At 64.0% G+C, this 13,015-nt stretch overlaps 1 protein-coding gene across 1 annotated transcript in view; it reads left to right on the forward strand.

Annotated features, from left to right (window-relative positions):
* Positions 1-8,362: 8,362 nt before the first annotated feature.
* The window catches only part of NRBP2 (nuclear receptor binding protein 2), a 38,961-nt gene continuing 34,308 nt past the window's right edge, over positions 8,363-13,015 (forward strand). The window contains exon 1 of the mRNA XM_040091375.2: positions 8,363-9,007. Within this exon, the coding sequence (XP_039947309.1) occupies positions 8,891-9,007 (117 nt within the window). The 5' untranslated portion in view covers positions 8,363-8,890. The remainder of the gene's footprint in view (positions 9,008-13,015) is intronic.

Consider the following 13,015-nt stretch of genomic DNA (forward strand, 5'->3'; position numbering starts at 1 on the left):
TGGATGGATGGATGGATGATGGATGGATGGATGGATGGATGGATGGATGATGGATGGATGATGGATGGATGGATGATGGATGGATGGATGATGGATGATGGATGGATGGATGATGGATGGATGGATGATGGATGATGGATGGATGGATGATGGATGGATGGATGATGGATGATGGATGATGGATGGATGGATGGATGGATGATGGATGGATGGATGGATGGATGGATGGATGATGGATGGATGGATGGATGGATGGATGATGGATGGATGGATGGATGATGGATGGATGGATGGATGGATGGATGGATGGATGATGGATGGATGATGGATGGATGGATGATGGATGGATGGATGATGGATGGATGGATGATGGATGGATGGATGGATGGATGGATGGATGATGGATGGATGGATGGATGGATGGATGGATGATGGATGGATGGATGGATGGATGATGGATGGATGATGGATGATGGATGGATGGATGATGGATGGATGGATGGATGGATGATGGATGGATGGATGGATGATGGATGATGGATGGATGATGGATGGACGGATGGATGGATGATGGATGATGGATGGATGATGGATGGATGATGGATGGATGGATGATGGATGGATGGATGATGGATGGATGGATGGATGATGGATGGATGGAGGGATGGATGATGGATGGATGATGGATGGATGGATGGATGATGGATGGATGATGGATGGATGGATGATGGATGGATGGATGGATGATGGATGGATGATGGATGGATGATGGATGGATGGATGATGGATGGATGGATGGATGATGGATGGATGATGGATGATGGATGGATGGATGGATGGATGATGGATGGATGATGGATGATGGATGGATGATGGATGGACGATGGATGGATGGATGATGGATGGATGGATGGATGATGGATGGATGATGGATGATGGATGATGGATGGATGGATGATGGATGGATGGATGGATGATGGATGATGGATGGATGGATGATGGATGGATGGATGGATGATGGATGGATGGATGGATGGATGGATGGATGATGGATGGATGGATGGATGGATGTTGGATGGATGGATGATGGATGGATGGATGGATGATGGATGGATGATGGATGATGGATGGATGATGGATGGATGGATGGATGGATGGATGGATGGATGGATGGATGGATGGATGGATGATGGATGGATGATGGATGGAGGGATGGATGGATGGATGGATGATGGATGGATGGATGGATGGATGATGGATGGATGGATGGATGGATGGATGATGGATGGATGATGGATGGAGGGATGGATGGATGGATGGATGATGGATGGATGGATGGATGGATGATGGATGGATGGATGGATGGATGATGGATGGATGGGGACTGCGCTGCCCTGGGCGGCTGTGCCAGGGCTGCACAGCCCGTTCCCTGTCCCCCTGCCACTTCCCTGAGCCCTTTCCCTGTCCTGTTCCCTGTCCCCTTCCCCTGTCCCCCTGCCCTGGGCGGCTGTGCCAGGGCTGTACAACCTGTTCCCTGTCCCCCTGCCAGTTCCCTGTCCCGTTCCCTGTCCACCTGTCCCATTCCCTGTCCCTTTCCCTGTCCCCTGAGCCCTTTCCCTGTCCCCCTGTCTTGGGCAGCTGTGCCACGGCTGCACAGCCTGTTCCCTGTCCCATTCTCTGTCCTGTTCCCTGTCCCCCTGTCCCTTTCCCTGTCCTGTTCCCTGTCCCTCTGCCCTGGGCAGCTGTGCCACGGCTGCACAGCCCGTTCCCTGTCCCCCTGCCCGTTCCCTGTCCCATTCCCTGTCCCCCTGAGCCCTTTCCTCTGCCCTGTCCCTTTCCCCTGTCCCGTTCCCTGTCCCCTGTCCTGGGCAGCTGTGCCAGGGCTGCACAGGCCTTTCCCCTGTCCTTGGGCCCTCTCCCCTGTCCTCGAGCCCTTTGCCCTGTCCTCCTGTCCTTTCCTGTTCCTTCTCCCTGCCCTCCTGCCCTTTCCCTTGTCCCTTTTCCCCCGTCCTGTGGCCGTGCTTTCCCCTCTGCAGTGCCCCATCCCCGTCCCCATCCCCTGCCCCATTCCCTGCCCCATTCCCTGCCCCATTCCCTGCCCAGCCTCTCCCCCCTCAGCCGCCATCCCCCACTGGGGCCCGGAGGAGCATTCCCGCCTCCTCGGGGCCGGGATGGGATTCTGTCCATCCCATTTTTAGCCCAGGCCACTTCCCTGCCCTGCATCCGGCAGCGCCCACGGCTGCCGCGGTCAGCCTCACCTCCACGCACAGCTGGCTCCCTTCCCGCTTCGGGAAGCACTTCGGGAAGAGCCGGAGGCGCGTTTCCTGCCCAGCGGGAGCACGGGCAGGGACGGGAGGAACGGAATGAGCCGTTCCCAAGGCTGCAGCCCCGCTCCCAGCTCCCAGGCCCGCCCCGAGCCCCGGGGGGACGGCGGGGATGGTTTCAGCAGCGCTAGCTGTGGAAACAATTCCAGAAAACCGCTCAGCCCCTCTCCCGGAATGGCTCTGAGCCAGTGGGCTCCTGCTGACCTGTCCCGGCTCACTCACACACCTGAGCCACCTGTGCACACCTTGCTGATGCTGCAGGTGAGGAGCTGCAGGGCAGGGCGGGTTAATGCCCGGAGTAGAGCGGGTTAGAGCCCGGAGCAGAGCGGGTTAATGCCCGGAGCAGAGCGGGTTAGAGCCCGGAGCAGAGCGGGTTAGAGCCCGGAGCAGAGCGGGTTAATGCCCGGAGCAGAGCGGGTTAATGCCCGGAGCAGAGCGGGTTAGAGCCCGGAGCAGAGCGGGTTAATGCCCGGAGCAGGGCGGGTTAATGCCCGGAGCAGAGCGGGTTAATGCCCGGAGCAGAGCGGGTTAGAGCCCGGAGCAGAGCGGGTTAATGCCCGGAGCAGAGCGGGTTAATGCCCGGAGCAGAGCGGGTTAGAGCCCGGAGCAGGGCGGGTTAAAGCCCGGAGCAGAGCGGGTTAATGCCCGGAGCAGAGCGGGTTAGAGCCCGGAGCAGAGCGGGTTAATGCCCGGAGCAGAGCGGGTTAGAGCCCGGAGCAGAGCGGGTTAAAGCTCGGAGCAGAGCGGGTTAGAGCCCGGAGCAGAGCGGGTTAGAGCCCGGAGCAGAGCGGGTTAAAGCTCGGAGCAGAGCGGGTTAGAGCCCGGAGCAGGGCGGGTTAGAGCCCGGAGCAGGGCGGGTTAAAGCCCGGAGCAGAGCGGGTTAGAACCCGGAGCAGAGCGGGTTAATGCCCGGAGCAGAGCGGGTTAAAGCCCGGAGCAGAGCGGGTTAATGCCCGGAGCAGAGCGGGTTAGAGCCCGGAGCAGGGCGGGTTAAAGCCCGGAGCAGGGCGGGTTAAAGCCCGGAGCAGAGCGGGTTAATGCCCGGAGCAGAGCGGGTTAGAGCCCGGAGCAGAGCGGGTTAATGCCCGGAGCAGGGCGGGTTAATGCCCGGAGCAGGGCGGGTTAGAGCCCGGAGCAGAGCGGGTTAAAGCCCGGAGCAGAGCGGGTTAAAGCCCGGAGCAGAGCGGGTTAATGCCCGGAGCAGAGCGGGTTAATGCCCGGAGCAGAGCGGGTTAATGCCCGGAGCAAACTCAGCCCCACAAAGGGATCGTGTGTGCGCGCCCACTCCGGCCTGGGAGCCCCCGGACGGACAGACAGACGGACAGACAGACAGACGGAGCAGCGGGGAGATGTTTTCCAGACCCACGGAGCCGGTCTGGCACCTCAACCTTCAGCCTCGGCATGGGGCGAGCTGTGAAACAACACATGACATCATCCCCCGGGCCCATCCATCAAACCGAGTACTAAAATAGAGACACGCCGAGAGGGGCACGGAGGCAGGGAGAGGGGAGCGGAGGCAGGGAGAGGGGAGCGGAGGCAGGGAGCTTTTCCCGGCCCGGGAGGTTCACCTCAGCTCTGGGAGCCTCATCCCAGCTCTGGGAGCTTCGCCTCAGCTCTGGGAGCTTCCCCCAACCGGGCCCAGCACCAAATCCTGCCTGGGACAGGGGCACAGAACCGACCCCAGCACCAAATCCTGCCCGGGATAGGGGGACAGAACCGGGACCAGCACCAAATCCTGCCCAGGACAGGGGGACAGAATTCACCCCCAGCACCAAATCCTGCCTGGGACAGGGGGACAGAATTCACCCCCAGCACCAAATCCTGCCTGCCTGGCCTCTCACACACCACAGTCCTGGACAGAACCCAAAACCTGAACCTTTAGACCCATAATCTCCCTGCTGAGGTCCCCAAAATCCTCAGCCAGGAGCTCCGGCCTCTCCCGTGCTCAGGGCAGCCGGGGAGGAGCTGGGGAAGGACGGGCTGGCGGCAGCGCAGCCGGGGGAGCTCCCCTCTGCCGGCAGCATTCCCTCCTGGAGCTTCCCAGGGCTCCTGGCTGCAAACTGTGCTGGGACGAGGTGAGGCTGGGCAGAGGGACAACTCGAGAGGGGCTGGCAGAGGACAGGTCTGCGACAAAAGGTCCCTGCAGCTGCCCCACACCAGAGGATTCCCGACGGAAACGGCCTCGTGGGGGCCGGTGAGGGAAATGCAGGCAGCTCCTTGGGCATGAGGAGTGTGGAATTGTTTGGGTTGGAAAAGCCCCCGGAGCCCAGCAAGCCAAGCTGCTCCCCAGCGCTGCCAAGGCCACCGCGTCCCCAAGTGCCACAGGCACAGCGATGTTAAATCCCGCCCGGAATGGGGACTGCCCCCCTTCCCTCTCCAGGAAGGGATTTTCCAAATATTCCACCTGAACCTCCCCTGGCACAGCCCCAGGCCGTTTCCCCTCGTCCTGTCCCTGTTCCCGACCCCCCCTCCCCCGGCTGCCCCCTCCTGCCAGGGAATTCCTGGGAATGAGAAGATCTCCCCTGAACCCCCTTTTCTCCAGGCCGAGCCCCTTTCCCAGCTCCCTCAGCCTCTCCTGGCGCTCCAGGCCCTCCCCAGCTCCATTCCCGTCCCTGGACATGCTCCAGCCCTTCAATGTCCTTCTTTTCACGAGGGAGAGGCACAAAGGTGCCCCGGCGCCGCCAGCACGGGGGGTCACTGCCCCGGGCCCGTAGCCACGCCGTGGCTGGAACGAGCCGGGGGCTGTTGCCCACCTGGACACACCTGGACGCTCCGGCAGGGCTGTGTGGAGGCAGGCAGAGCCCGGGGCTCTGGGTGTGGCTGTGGAGCAGCCCGTGGGCCCTGTGTCCTCGGGACAGCAGCCACGGGCAGGGGTCAGGCACAGCCCCCCTGCTCTGCCCGGCCTCTGCTCCCTCGGGAATTCCCGGCCGGAGCAGCCAGGGGCAGGCAGGAGGTGGCACTCAGCACGGGAGTGAGTGTGGAGGCCACCAGGACGGAGCCCGTGTCTCCTGTCCTTGGTGATTGGATGTCTGGGAACAACCGGAGGAGGAGGAACCGTGGGATTCCTGCCTGGAGAGGGGCAGCAGGACGGGTATTGCTGATGGGTGTCCCTCAGGGAAAAAAAAAAAAAAAATCCATGGATGGGACAGTGAGGAGGAGGAGGTGACGTCGGGAGAGGGGTGACACAGGAGGTGGTCCCTGCCCTGGGAACATCCAGGGAAGCTGAGGATTCCCACACCGGGAATGCTGCAAAGGGACCTGTGATCAGGATATGCAGAGCAATCACACGGAGAGGAGAGATTTCGCAGGGCAGAGTTGTTCCTCCGAGAAAGCCCAAGGCTGAGCCAAGCCCAGAGCCCCTCTGCCTGTTTATTTCTTTCTTTTTATACATTTGTGGGTCTGGCTGTGGATTGGCTTCTGGAGTTTTCACCTCCCAGCCGAATGGCCAGACCAACTGTCAGTTACAATTGTTTTCAGGTGAGAAATATGCAAACAAAGGACAGGGAATGAAAAACAAAGGATTTGTTTATGTTACATCTGTGAGAAAAAGCAGAAACTTCTCCTAATATTGTACAGCAGCTAAAAAGTCTGACTCCATTTTATCGAAAGGCTTAAAAAAAAACTCCGAAAAACCAGGGTGACAGGGACCAGCCCTGAGCAAGGAGATGCAGGCCCAGCCAGGGGCTGCTGCTGGATGGGATTCACGTGTTCCAAAGGAGATGAAGGATCCCTGTAGGAGCGGCTGGGCCGGGCCAGGCCGGGGCCGTGGGGATCTCCAGCCGTGGACGTGGTGACAGCACGTGGGGGATCCACAGAGAACATTCCGGCAGAAAGCTGAAGCAGCTCCCCAGCTCAGAGCCCCCCGTGTCCCCGCACCCCTTTGCCAAGGGTGGATCCCGAGAGGAGAAGCGCAAGGGCTTGAGCGGGGGCCAGGCTGTGTTTCATCAGCTGCAGCTCCTGGCAACGCACAGCTCGGAGCCTCTGGAGCCAGGAGCTGCATCTGCGTCTCTGGTTAACAGCCCCCAATCAATTTTTCTCCCATAAAATTTGCCTAATGGCTTTTAAAACCCCTTTAAAAACCTGCTTGGGCGGCGGCAAACACCCTGTGGCGACGAATTCCGCCGTGTATCGCACCGGACACTCACCCCGAGGGACGGTAAAAGATCTGCCTCCTCTGTGTAATCCACAGCTCCACGGAATGGAATTCCGTCCGTGGAATGACGCGCCGGGAAGGGCCAGGCAGGACAGCTGGGCGCTCCCCAGGAAGAGGGAAGGGAGCTGGAGAAGGCAGGTGAGGTGCGGGGTGGTGAGGAGCCTCTCCCCGCACCCAGCCCCGCACGTCCCCAGCTCAGGGCCTCCCCCAGCCCAGCGCTGCTTCGGCACCGAGGCTTCTGCACACCGCTGCCGCCGCTCCCCGCGCCGCCAGAGCCGGCCCGGGACTCCGCCGGCATCGGCGACAGTGCTCATCCCTCCTCGGGGAGGGCTGGAGGCGATGAAAGGCGGCTCCACGGAGAGCCAGGCACCGACGGGAGACGGTCACGGGCAGCCGGAGCCAGCCGAGGCCGGGAGGCGGCGGCGGGGCTGCTGCAGGGGCCGCGGAGATGCAGCAGGAGGGGAAAGGTGCCTGGGTGTGGCGAGCGGTGTGTGTTTGGTTCAAAACATTTTCATTCCCCGTCCTTGAGCTGATTCCCAGACCTCACCGTGATAAGAGCCAGCGGCCGAGCTCCCTTCCTGGCACGCGTGGGACAAGGTGACCCGGCAGGGGAGGTGGTGGCACCCGGCGCGGACACGGGGCACAGCGGGGTGGCGGGAGGTGGCCCAGGGGCGGTGATGGGGCCAGCTCGGGGTCACACCCACAGCCCAGGTGGGCTCAGACACGGGGCCCTGGCAGTGGCCCAGCAGGGCCCGGTGGTTGCCCGCACCAGGAAACGCCTCCTGCCCCCTTTCTCCTGCGCCGGGATGTCGCCCGCTTCCCGTGTCACCTCGCCCAGAGCCACCCGCGGTCCCCTCGGTTAACCACGGCGGCCGGAGGCGGGGGACGAGCCCAAACCCCGCCAGGCGCCAGGGCAGAGCGCAAGGAGGGGTGGGACAGCGAATCGTCGGGCTAAAAGTAACTGGAGACGGCCAGAAAGAGAAAAAAAAAAACAACAAACAACAAAAAAACCCCAACATCTACCGAGCCAGAGCCTTCGCAGCGGAATGAAAACATCTGTGGGGCGCTGGGTGGGGGCTGGTCCCGACCTTTCGGGGTGCCCGGGGCCCGGCCGGGGGGTCCTGCAGAGCCCCCGCACCCTGGCGGGGCCGTGGCTACTCGGGAAGGTGCCGCGGTGGCCCCGGCGCGGCCAGGGAGGGCTGCGGGGAGCAGGCGGGGTGGGACCCCCGAGGTGGGGCTGAGGGGGGGCGCTGGGCAAGGCAGCAGCACCGGGGTGGGACGGGCCCGGGAACGGGGAACGAGGGGCGCGACGAGGCCCGGGGGGCAACCGGGGGGTGCTGGGGGAGGACACGGGCACGGGGCGGGAGGTGCCGGGGGTGCGGGAGGTGCCGGCGGTACGGGAGATGCGGAAGGTGAGGGAAGTGCGGGAGGTGCCGGAGGTGTGGAAGGTGCGGGAGGTGCCGGAGTTGCGGGAGGTGCGGGCGGTGCGGGAGATGCGGGAGGTGCGGGCGGTACGGGCGGTGCCGGAGGTGCTGGAGGTGCCGGAGGTGCGGGAGGTGCCGGAGGTGCCGGAGGTGCGGGAGATGCGGGAGGTGCCGGAGGTGTGGGAGATGCGGGAGGTGCGGGAGGTGCGGGCGGTGCGGGAGATGCGGGAGGCGCCGGAGGTGCCGGAGGTGCGGGAGATGCGGGAGGTGCCGGAGGTGCCGGAGGTGCGGGAGATGCGGGAGGTGCCGGAGGTGCCGGAGGTGCGGGAGATGCGGGAGGTGCCGGAGGTGCCGGAGGTGCGGGAGGTGCCGGAGCTCCTCCCGGCGGGGCGGGGCGTGCGCGGCCGCACGTCCGGAGCGGGGCGGGCCGAGACCGGGCCGGCCCCGCGCGGCGCCGGCAGAGCGCGGCGGGGCTCCAGGCGGTGCGGAGCCGCTGCCATCGCTGCCGCTCGGATCGGATCGGTTCGGTTCGGTTCGGCGCGCATCAGCTCGGCTCGACGCGATTCAGAGCTGCTCGGGTCGTATCGGATGGGATCAAAGCGGATCGGGTCAGACTAGAGCTCGGCACAGCCCAGGAGATTTCGGCACAGCCCGGCACGGCTCGGCTCGGCACAGCCCGGCAGATTTGGCACAGCTCGGCTCGGCACAGCTCGGCGGATTCGGGCACAGCTCGGCGGATTTGGGCTCAGCCCGGCAGATTTGGCACAGCTCGGCCCGGCACAGCCCGGCAGATTTGGGCACAGCCCGGCGGATTTGGGCTCAGCCCAGCAGATTCGGGCACAGCTCGGCGGATTCGGGCACAGCTCGGCGGATTTGGGCTCAGCCCAGTAGATTCGGGCACAGCCCTGCACAGCTCGGCTCGGCACAGCTCGGCTCGGCACAGCTCGGCGGGTTCGGGCGCAGCCCGCACAGCGCGGCTGGCGGCGGGGATGGCGGTGCCCGAGCCGGACGCGCGGCTGGCGCAGGAGAAGGAGGAGGAGAGCGAGGAGGAGAGCGAGGTGCTGGAGGAGAGCCCCTGCGGCCGCTGGCAGAAGCGCCGCGAGCAGGTGGGATGGGAGCGCCGGGCAGGGGGCGCCGGGAGATGCGATGCGGATGCCGGGGGTGGGGATGGGGCCGTGCGGGGCCCCGGGCCGTGCGGGGCGCCCGGCGCGGACCCCCCGCCCATGGCGGGGCCGCGGCGGCGGTGCGGGGAGCGAATCCCCCCGGAGGCGAGGAGAGCCCGGAGAGCCCGGAGAGCCCGGAGAGCCGGGCTCTGTCATGCCCCGGGCCGGGGAGTGCCGGTGCGGAAAGGCGAGCTCGCCGTGCCTCGGTGCTTCGTGCGCCGGTGTGGAAATCCAGGCTCACCGGGCACAGTGCTTCGTGTAAAGCCGAGCTCGCCTTGCTTGGTGCTTCGTGTGCTGCTGTGGAAATCCAGGCTCGCCGTGCCTCGGTGTGGGACCGGGTTCATTGTGCCCAGGTATGCCTGGGCCGGGCTCACCATGCCCAGTGTGTGTGTGGAGCCGATCTCCTCATGCCCAGGTGTTCCTGGTCTGGGTTTTCCATACCTGTGTGTGTGTGTGGGGCCAATCTCCTTGTGCCCAGGTGTGCCTGGGCCCGGTTCTCCTCGTGCCCAGGTGTGTGTGGAGCCAACCTCCTCGTGCCCAGCTGTGCCTGGGCCAGGTTCTCCATGCCTGGTGTGTGTGTGGAGCTGATCCCCTCGTGCCCAGGTATGTGTGGGGCCGATCTCCTCGTGCCCAGGTATGTGTGGGGCCGATCTCCTCGTGCCCAGGTGTGCCTGGACCGACCTCCTCATGCCCAGGTGTGCGTGTGGAGCTGATCTCCTCATGCCCAGGTGTGTGTGTGGGGCCAATCTCCTCGTGCCCAGGTGTGCCTGGGCCAGATTCTCCATGCCCAGTGTGTGTGTGGAGCTGACCTCGTCGTGCCCAGGTGTGCCTGGACCGATCTCCTCGTGCCCAGGTGTGCCTGGACCGATCTCCCCGTGCCCAGGTGTGCGTGTGGGGCCGATCTCCTCGTGCCCACGTGTGCCTGGGCCAGGTTCTCCATGCCCAGGTGTGCCTGGACCGACCTCCTCGTGCCCAGGTGTGCCTGGACCGATCTCCCCGTGCCCAGGTGTGCGTGTGGAGCCGATCTCCCGTGCCCGGAGCGGCTGCTGGCGGGGCGTGCTCCCTGCAGGCAGCCGGGGTTCCCGGTGCCGGTCCGGGCTGTCCGGGGCCGGGACTCGGGCTCATGGAGCCCCATCGGGAGCTGGGCTCGCCGTGCCGCGGTGTGGGAAGCACCGGTGCGGAGGGCCGGGCTGTGCCCCGGGGCAGCCCCGGGCCCGGCCCGCAGCCGCGGAACGCTCCCGGAGGGTTTTGCCAGTCCGGGTCCCCGAGCCGTGCCCGCTGACGGCGACACAGCCCGCAGAAAGGTGACCCCGGAGCTCCTGCAGGAGCGGGGCCTTGCCGGGTGGGTCAGGGGGTGTCGGGGCTGCCCCCACTGCCCACCCCCCGGGCAGGAGAGCCCCGGCCCCCCTCTCCGGAGAAGGGGAGCGAGGGGACGGTCACTTCAGCTCAGCTTCCTACGCCAGGTGCAGCATCAGGAATGTCACCCCAAAACTGGGCTGGAGTCACGCTGTCACCAAAACTGGGGTTGGAGCCACCCTGTCACCCCGGAGCTAGGGCTGGAATCACTCTGTCACCCCAAAACTGGGCTGGAGTCACCCTCTCACCCCAAAATGGGGCTGGAATCACCCTGTCACCAAAACTGGGGCTGGAGTCACCCTGTCACCTAACCGGGGTTGGAGTCACCCTGTCACCCCAGAGGTGGGGCTGGAGTCACCCTGTCACCCCAAACTTGGGCTGGAGTCACCCTGTCACCCCAAAATGGGGCTGGAGTCACCCTGTCACCAAAACTGGGGTTGGAGTCACCCTGTCACCCAGAACTGGGGCTGGAGTCACCCCAGAGCTGGGCTGGAGTCACTCTGTCACTCCAAAATGGGGCTGGAGTCACCCCAGAACTGGGGCTGGAGTCACCCTGTCTCAGGGCCCCCAGGACCAGGGCCCGGGGCAGTGGGGGGATCCTGACCCAGGACAGAGCAGAGGGACAGACGGACGGGACAGTGCAGAGGGACAGACGGACGGGACAGACGGACAGGACAGTGCAGAGGGACAGACGGACGGGACAGACGGACAGGACAGTGCAGAGGGACAGACGGACGGGACAGACGGACAGGACAGTGCAGAGGGACAGACGGACAGGACAGACGGACGGGACAGACGGACAGGACAGTGCAGAGGGACAGACGGACGGGACAGACGGACAGGACAGTGCAGAGGGACAGACGGACAGGACAGACGGACGGGACAGACGGACAGGACAGTGCAGAGGGACAGACGGACGGGACAGACGGACAGGACAGTGCAGAGGGACAGACGGACAGGACAGTGCAGAGGGACAGACGGACGGGACAGTGCAGAGGGACAGACGGACGCGCCGCCGGCGCTGTCGGTGCCCGCAGGGGCCCGGCCAGGGCCGAGCCGTTTATCTGCCCCTTATCTCCGGGTGAGGACCCGGCCCCAGCGCTGGGCCCTGCCTGCGGCTGCACCTCCCAGCCCCAGTTCCCAGCCCGGGCTCTGCCGGGATCTTGATAAGCTGCTCCTGGCTGATAAGCGGCTCCTGCCAGCGCCGGCTCCTGCCCTTGCGTCCCTCGGCGCTGCCAGGGGCTTCCACAGCCACACTTCCCCTTCCCCACTCCTGCTCCCTCCCCCTCGCTGGAAAACGCCTTCCCCACACCCGACCCTCGAGAAAAGGAGGACATCGAGGAGCTGGAGCTCGTTCAGAGACAGGAATGGGACTGGGAAAGGGAATGGAGAACCAGGAGAGGCTGAGGGAGCTGGGAATAGTCTGGAGAACCAGGAGATATTGAGGGAGCTGGGAAAGGGAATGGAGAACCAGGAGAGGCTGAGGGAGCTGGGAAAAGGTCGGGGTCCCCAGGAGAGGCTGAGGGAGCTGGGAAGGGCTGGAGAATTCCTGAGGGAGCTGGGAAGGGGCTGAGCCTGGAGAAAAGGAGCTCAGTGGGACCCTGTGTCTCTGCACAGTTCCTGACAGGAGGGGACAGCCGGGGGGGTCGGGCTGTGCTCCCAGGGAACAGGGACAGGAGCAGAGGGAACGGCCCCAGGCTGGGCCAGGGGAGGTTTAGGAGCGATGTTGTGAAAATCCCTTCGGTCCGTTCTGGCTGAACTGCGATTTTTAATGATGAGGATTTCCGTGCTGATTTTGTGCAGCAGCTTTCCGTGGCAGCGCTGCCGTGCCCGGATCTGGCACAGGGGCTTCATCCTCCCTGGAGGCCTGGGAGAACTGGAAACCCCCCGGCGCCACCTCCACACAAGCGCTTCGGGTCTCCGACTCCGCGCCCTGCGCAGGGATTTTTCCATCCGCAAGGATTTTCTAGCCGGAGCAGTGGGAAGGCCGGGTCGGCCTTTCCAAGGGCAGGACAGCTGTTCCAGGAGAGCCGGAGTGGCAGGAAGGCTCCTTGATTGCCAAGTGGAGGAAGTTTAGTGCAGGGGCTGTGTTTGTGAGAATTCACAGATGCTTCGTGACGTGCAGGAAAGAGCCGAGCGCTGGGGATCCGCTCTCCTCTCCCTCTCCCTCTCCCTCTCCCTCTCCCTCTCCCTCTCCCTCTCCCTCTCCCTCTCCCTCTCCCTCTCCCTCTCCCTCTCCCTCTCCCTCTCCTCTCCTCTCCTCTCCTCTCCTCTCCTCTCCTCTCCTCTCCTCTCCTCTCCTCTCCTCTCCTCTCCTCTCCTCTCCTCTCCTCTCCCGGGATATTGGGGAAATTCCTGCTGGAAAGAGCTGCCCGGGCACTGGGGGATTTAACATCCACCCCAGTGGGGATTTAACATCCACCCCAGTGGAGATTTAACATCCACCCCAATGGGGATTTAACATCCACCCCAATGGGGATTTAACATCCACCTTGGGGGAGATTTAACGTCCACCCCAATGGAGATTTAACATCCACCCCAATGGAGATTTAACATCCACCTTGGGGGAGATTTAACATCCACCCCAATGGAGAT

This window comes from Hirundo rustica (genome assembly GCF_015227805.2).
Source record: "Hirundo rustica isolate bHirRus1 chromosome 1 unlocalized genomic scaffold, bHirRus1.pri.v3 SUPER_1_unloc_1, whole genome shotgun sequence".
NCBI lineage: Eukaryota > Metazoa > Chordata > Aves > Passeriformes > Hirundinidae > Hirundo > Hirundo rustica.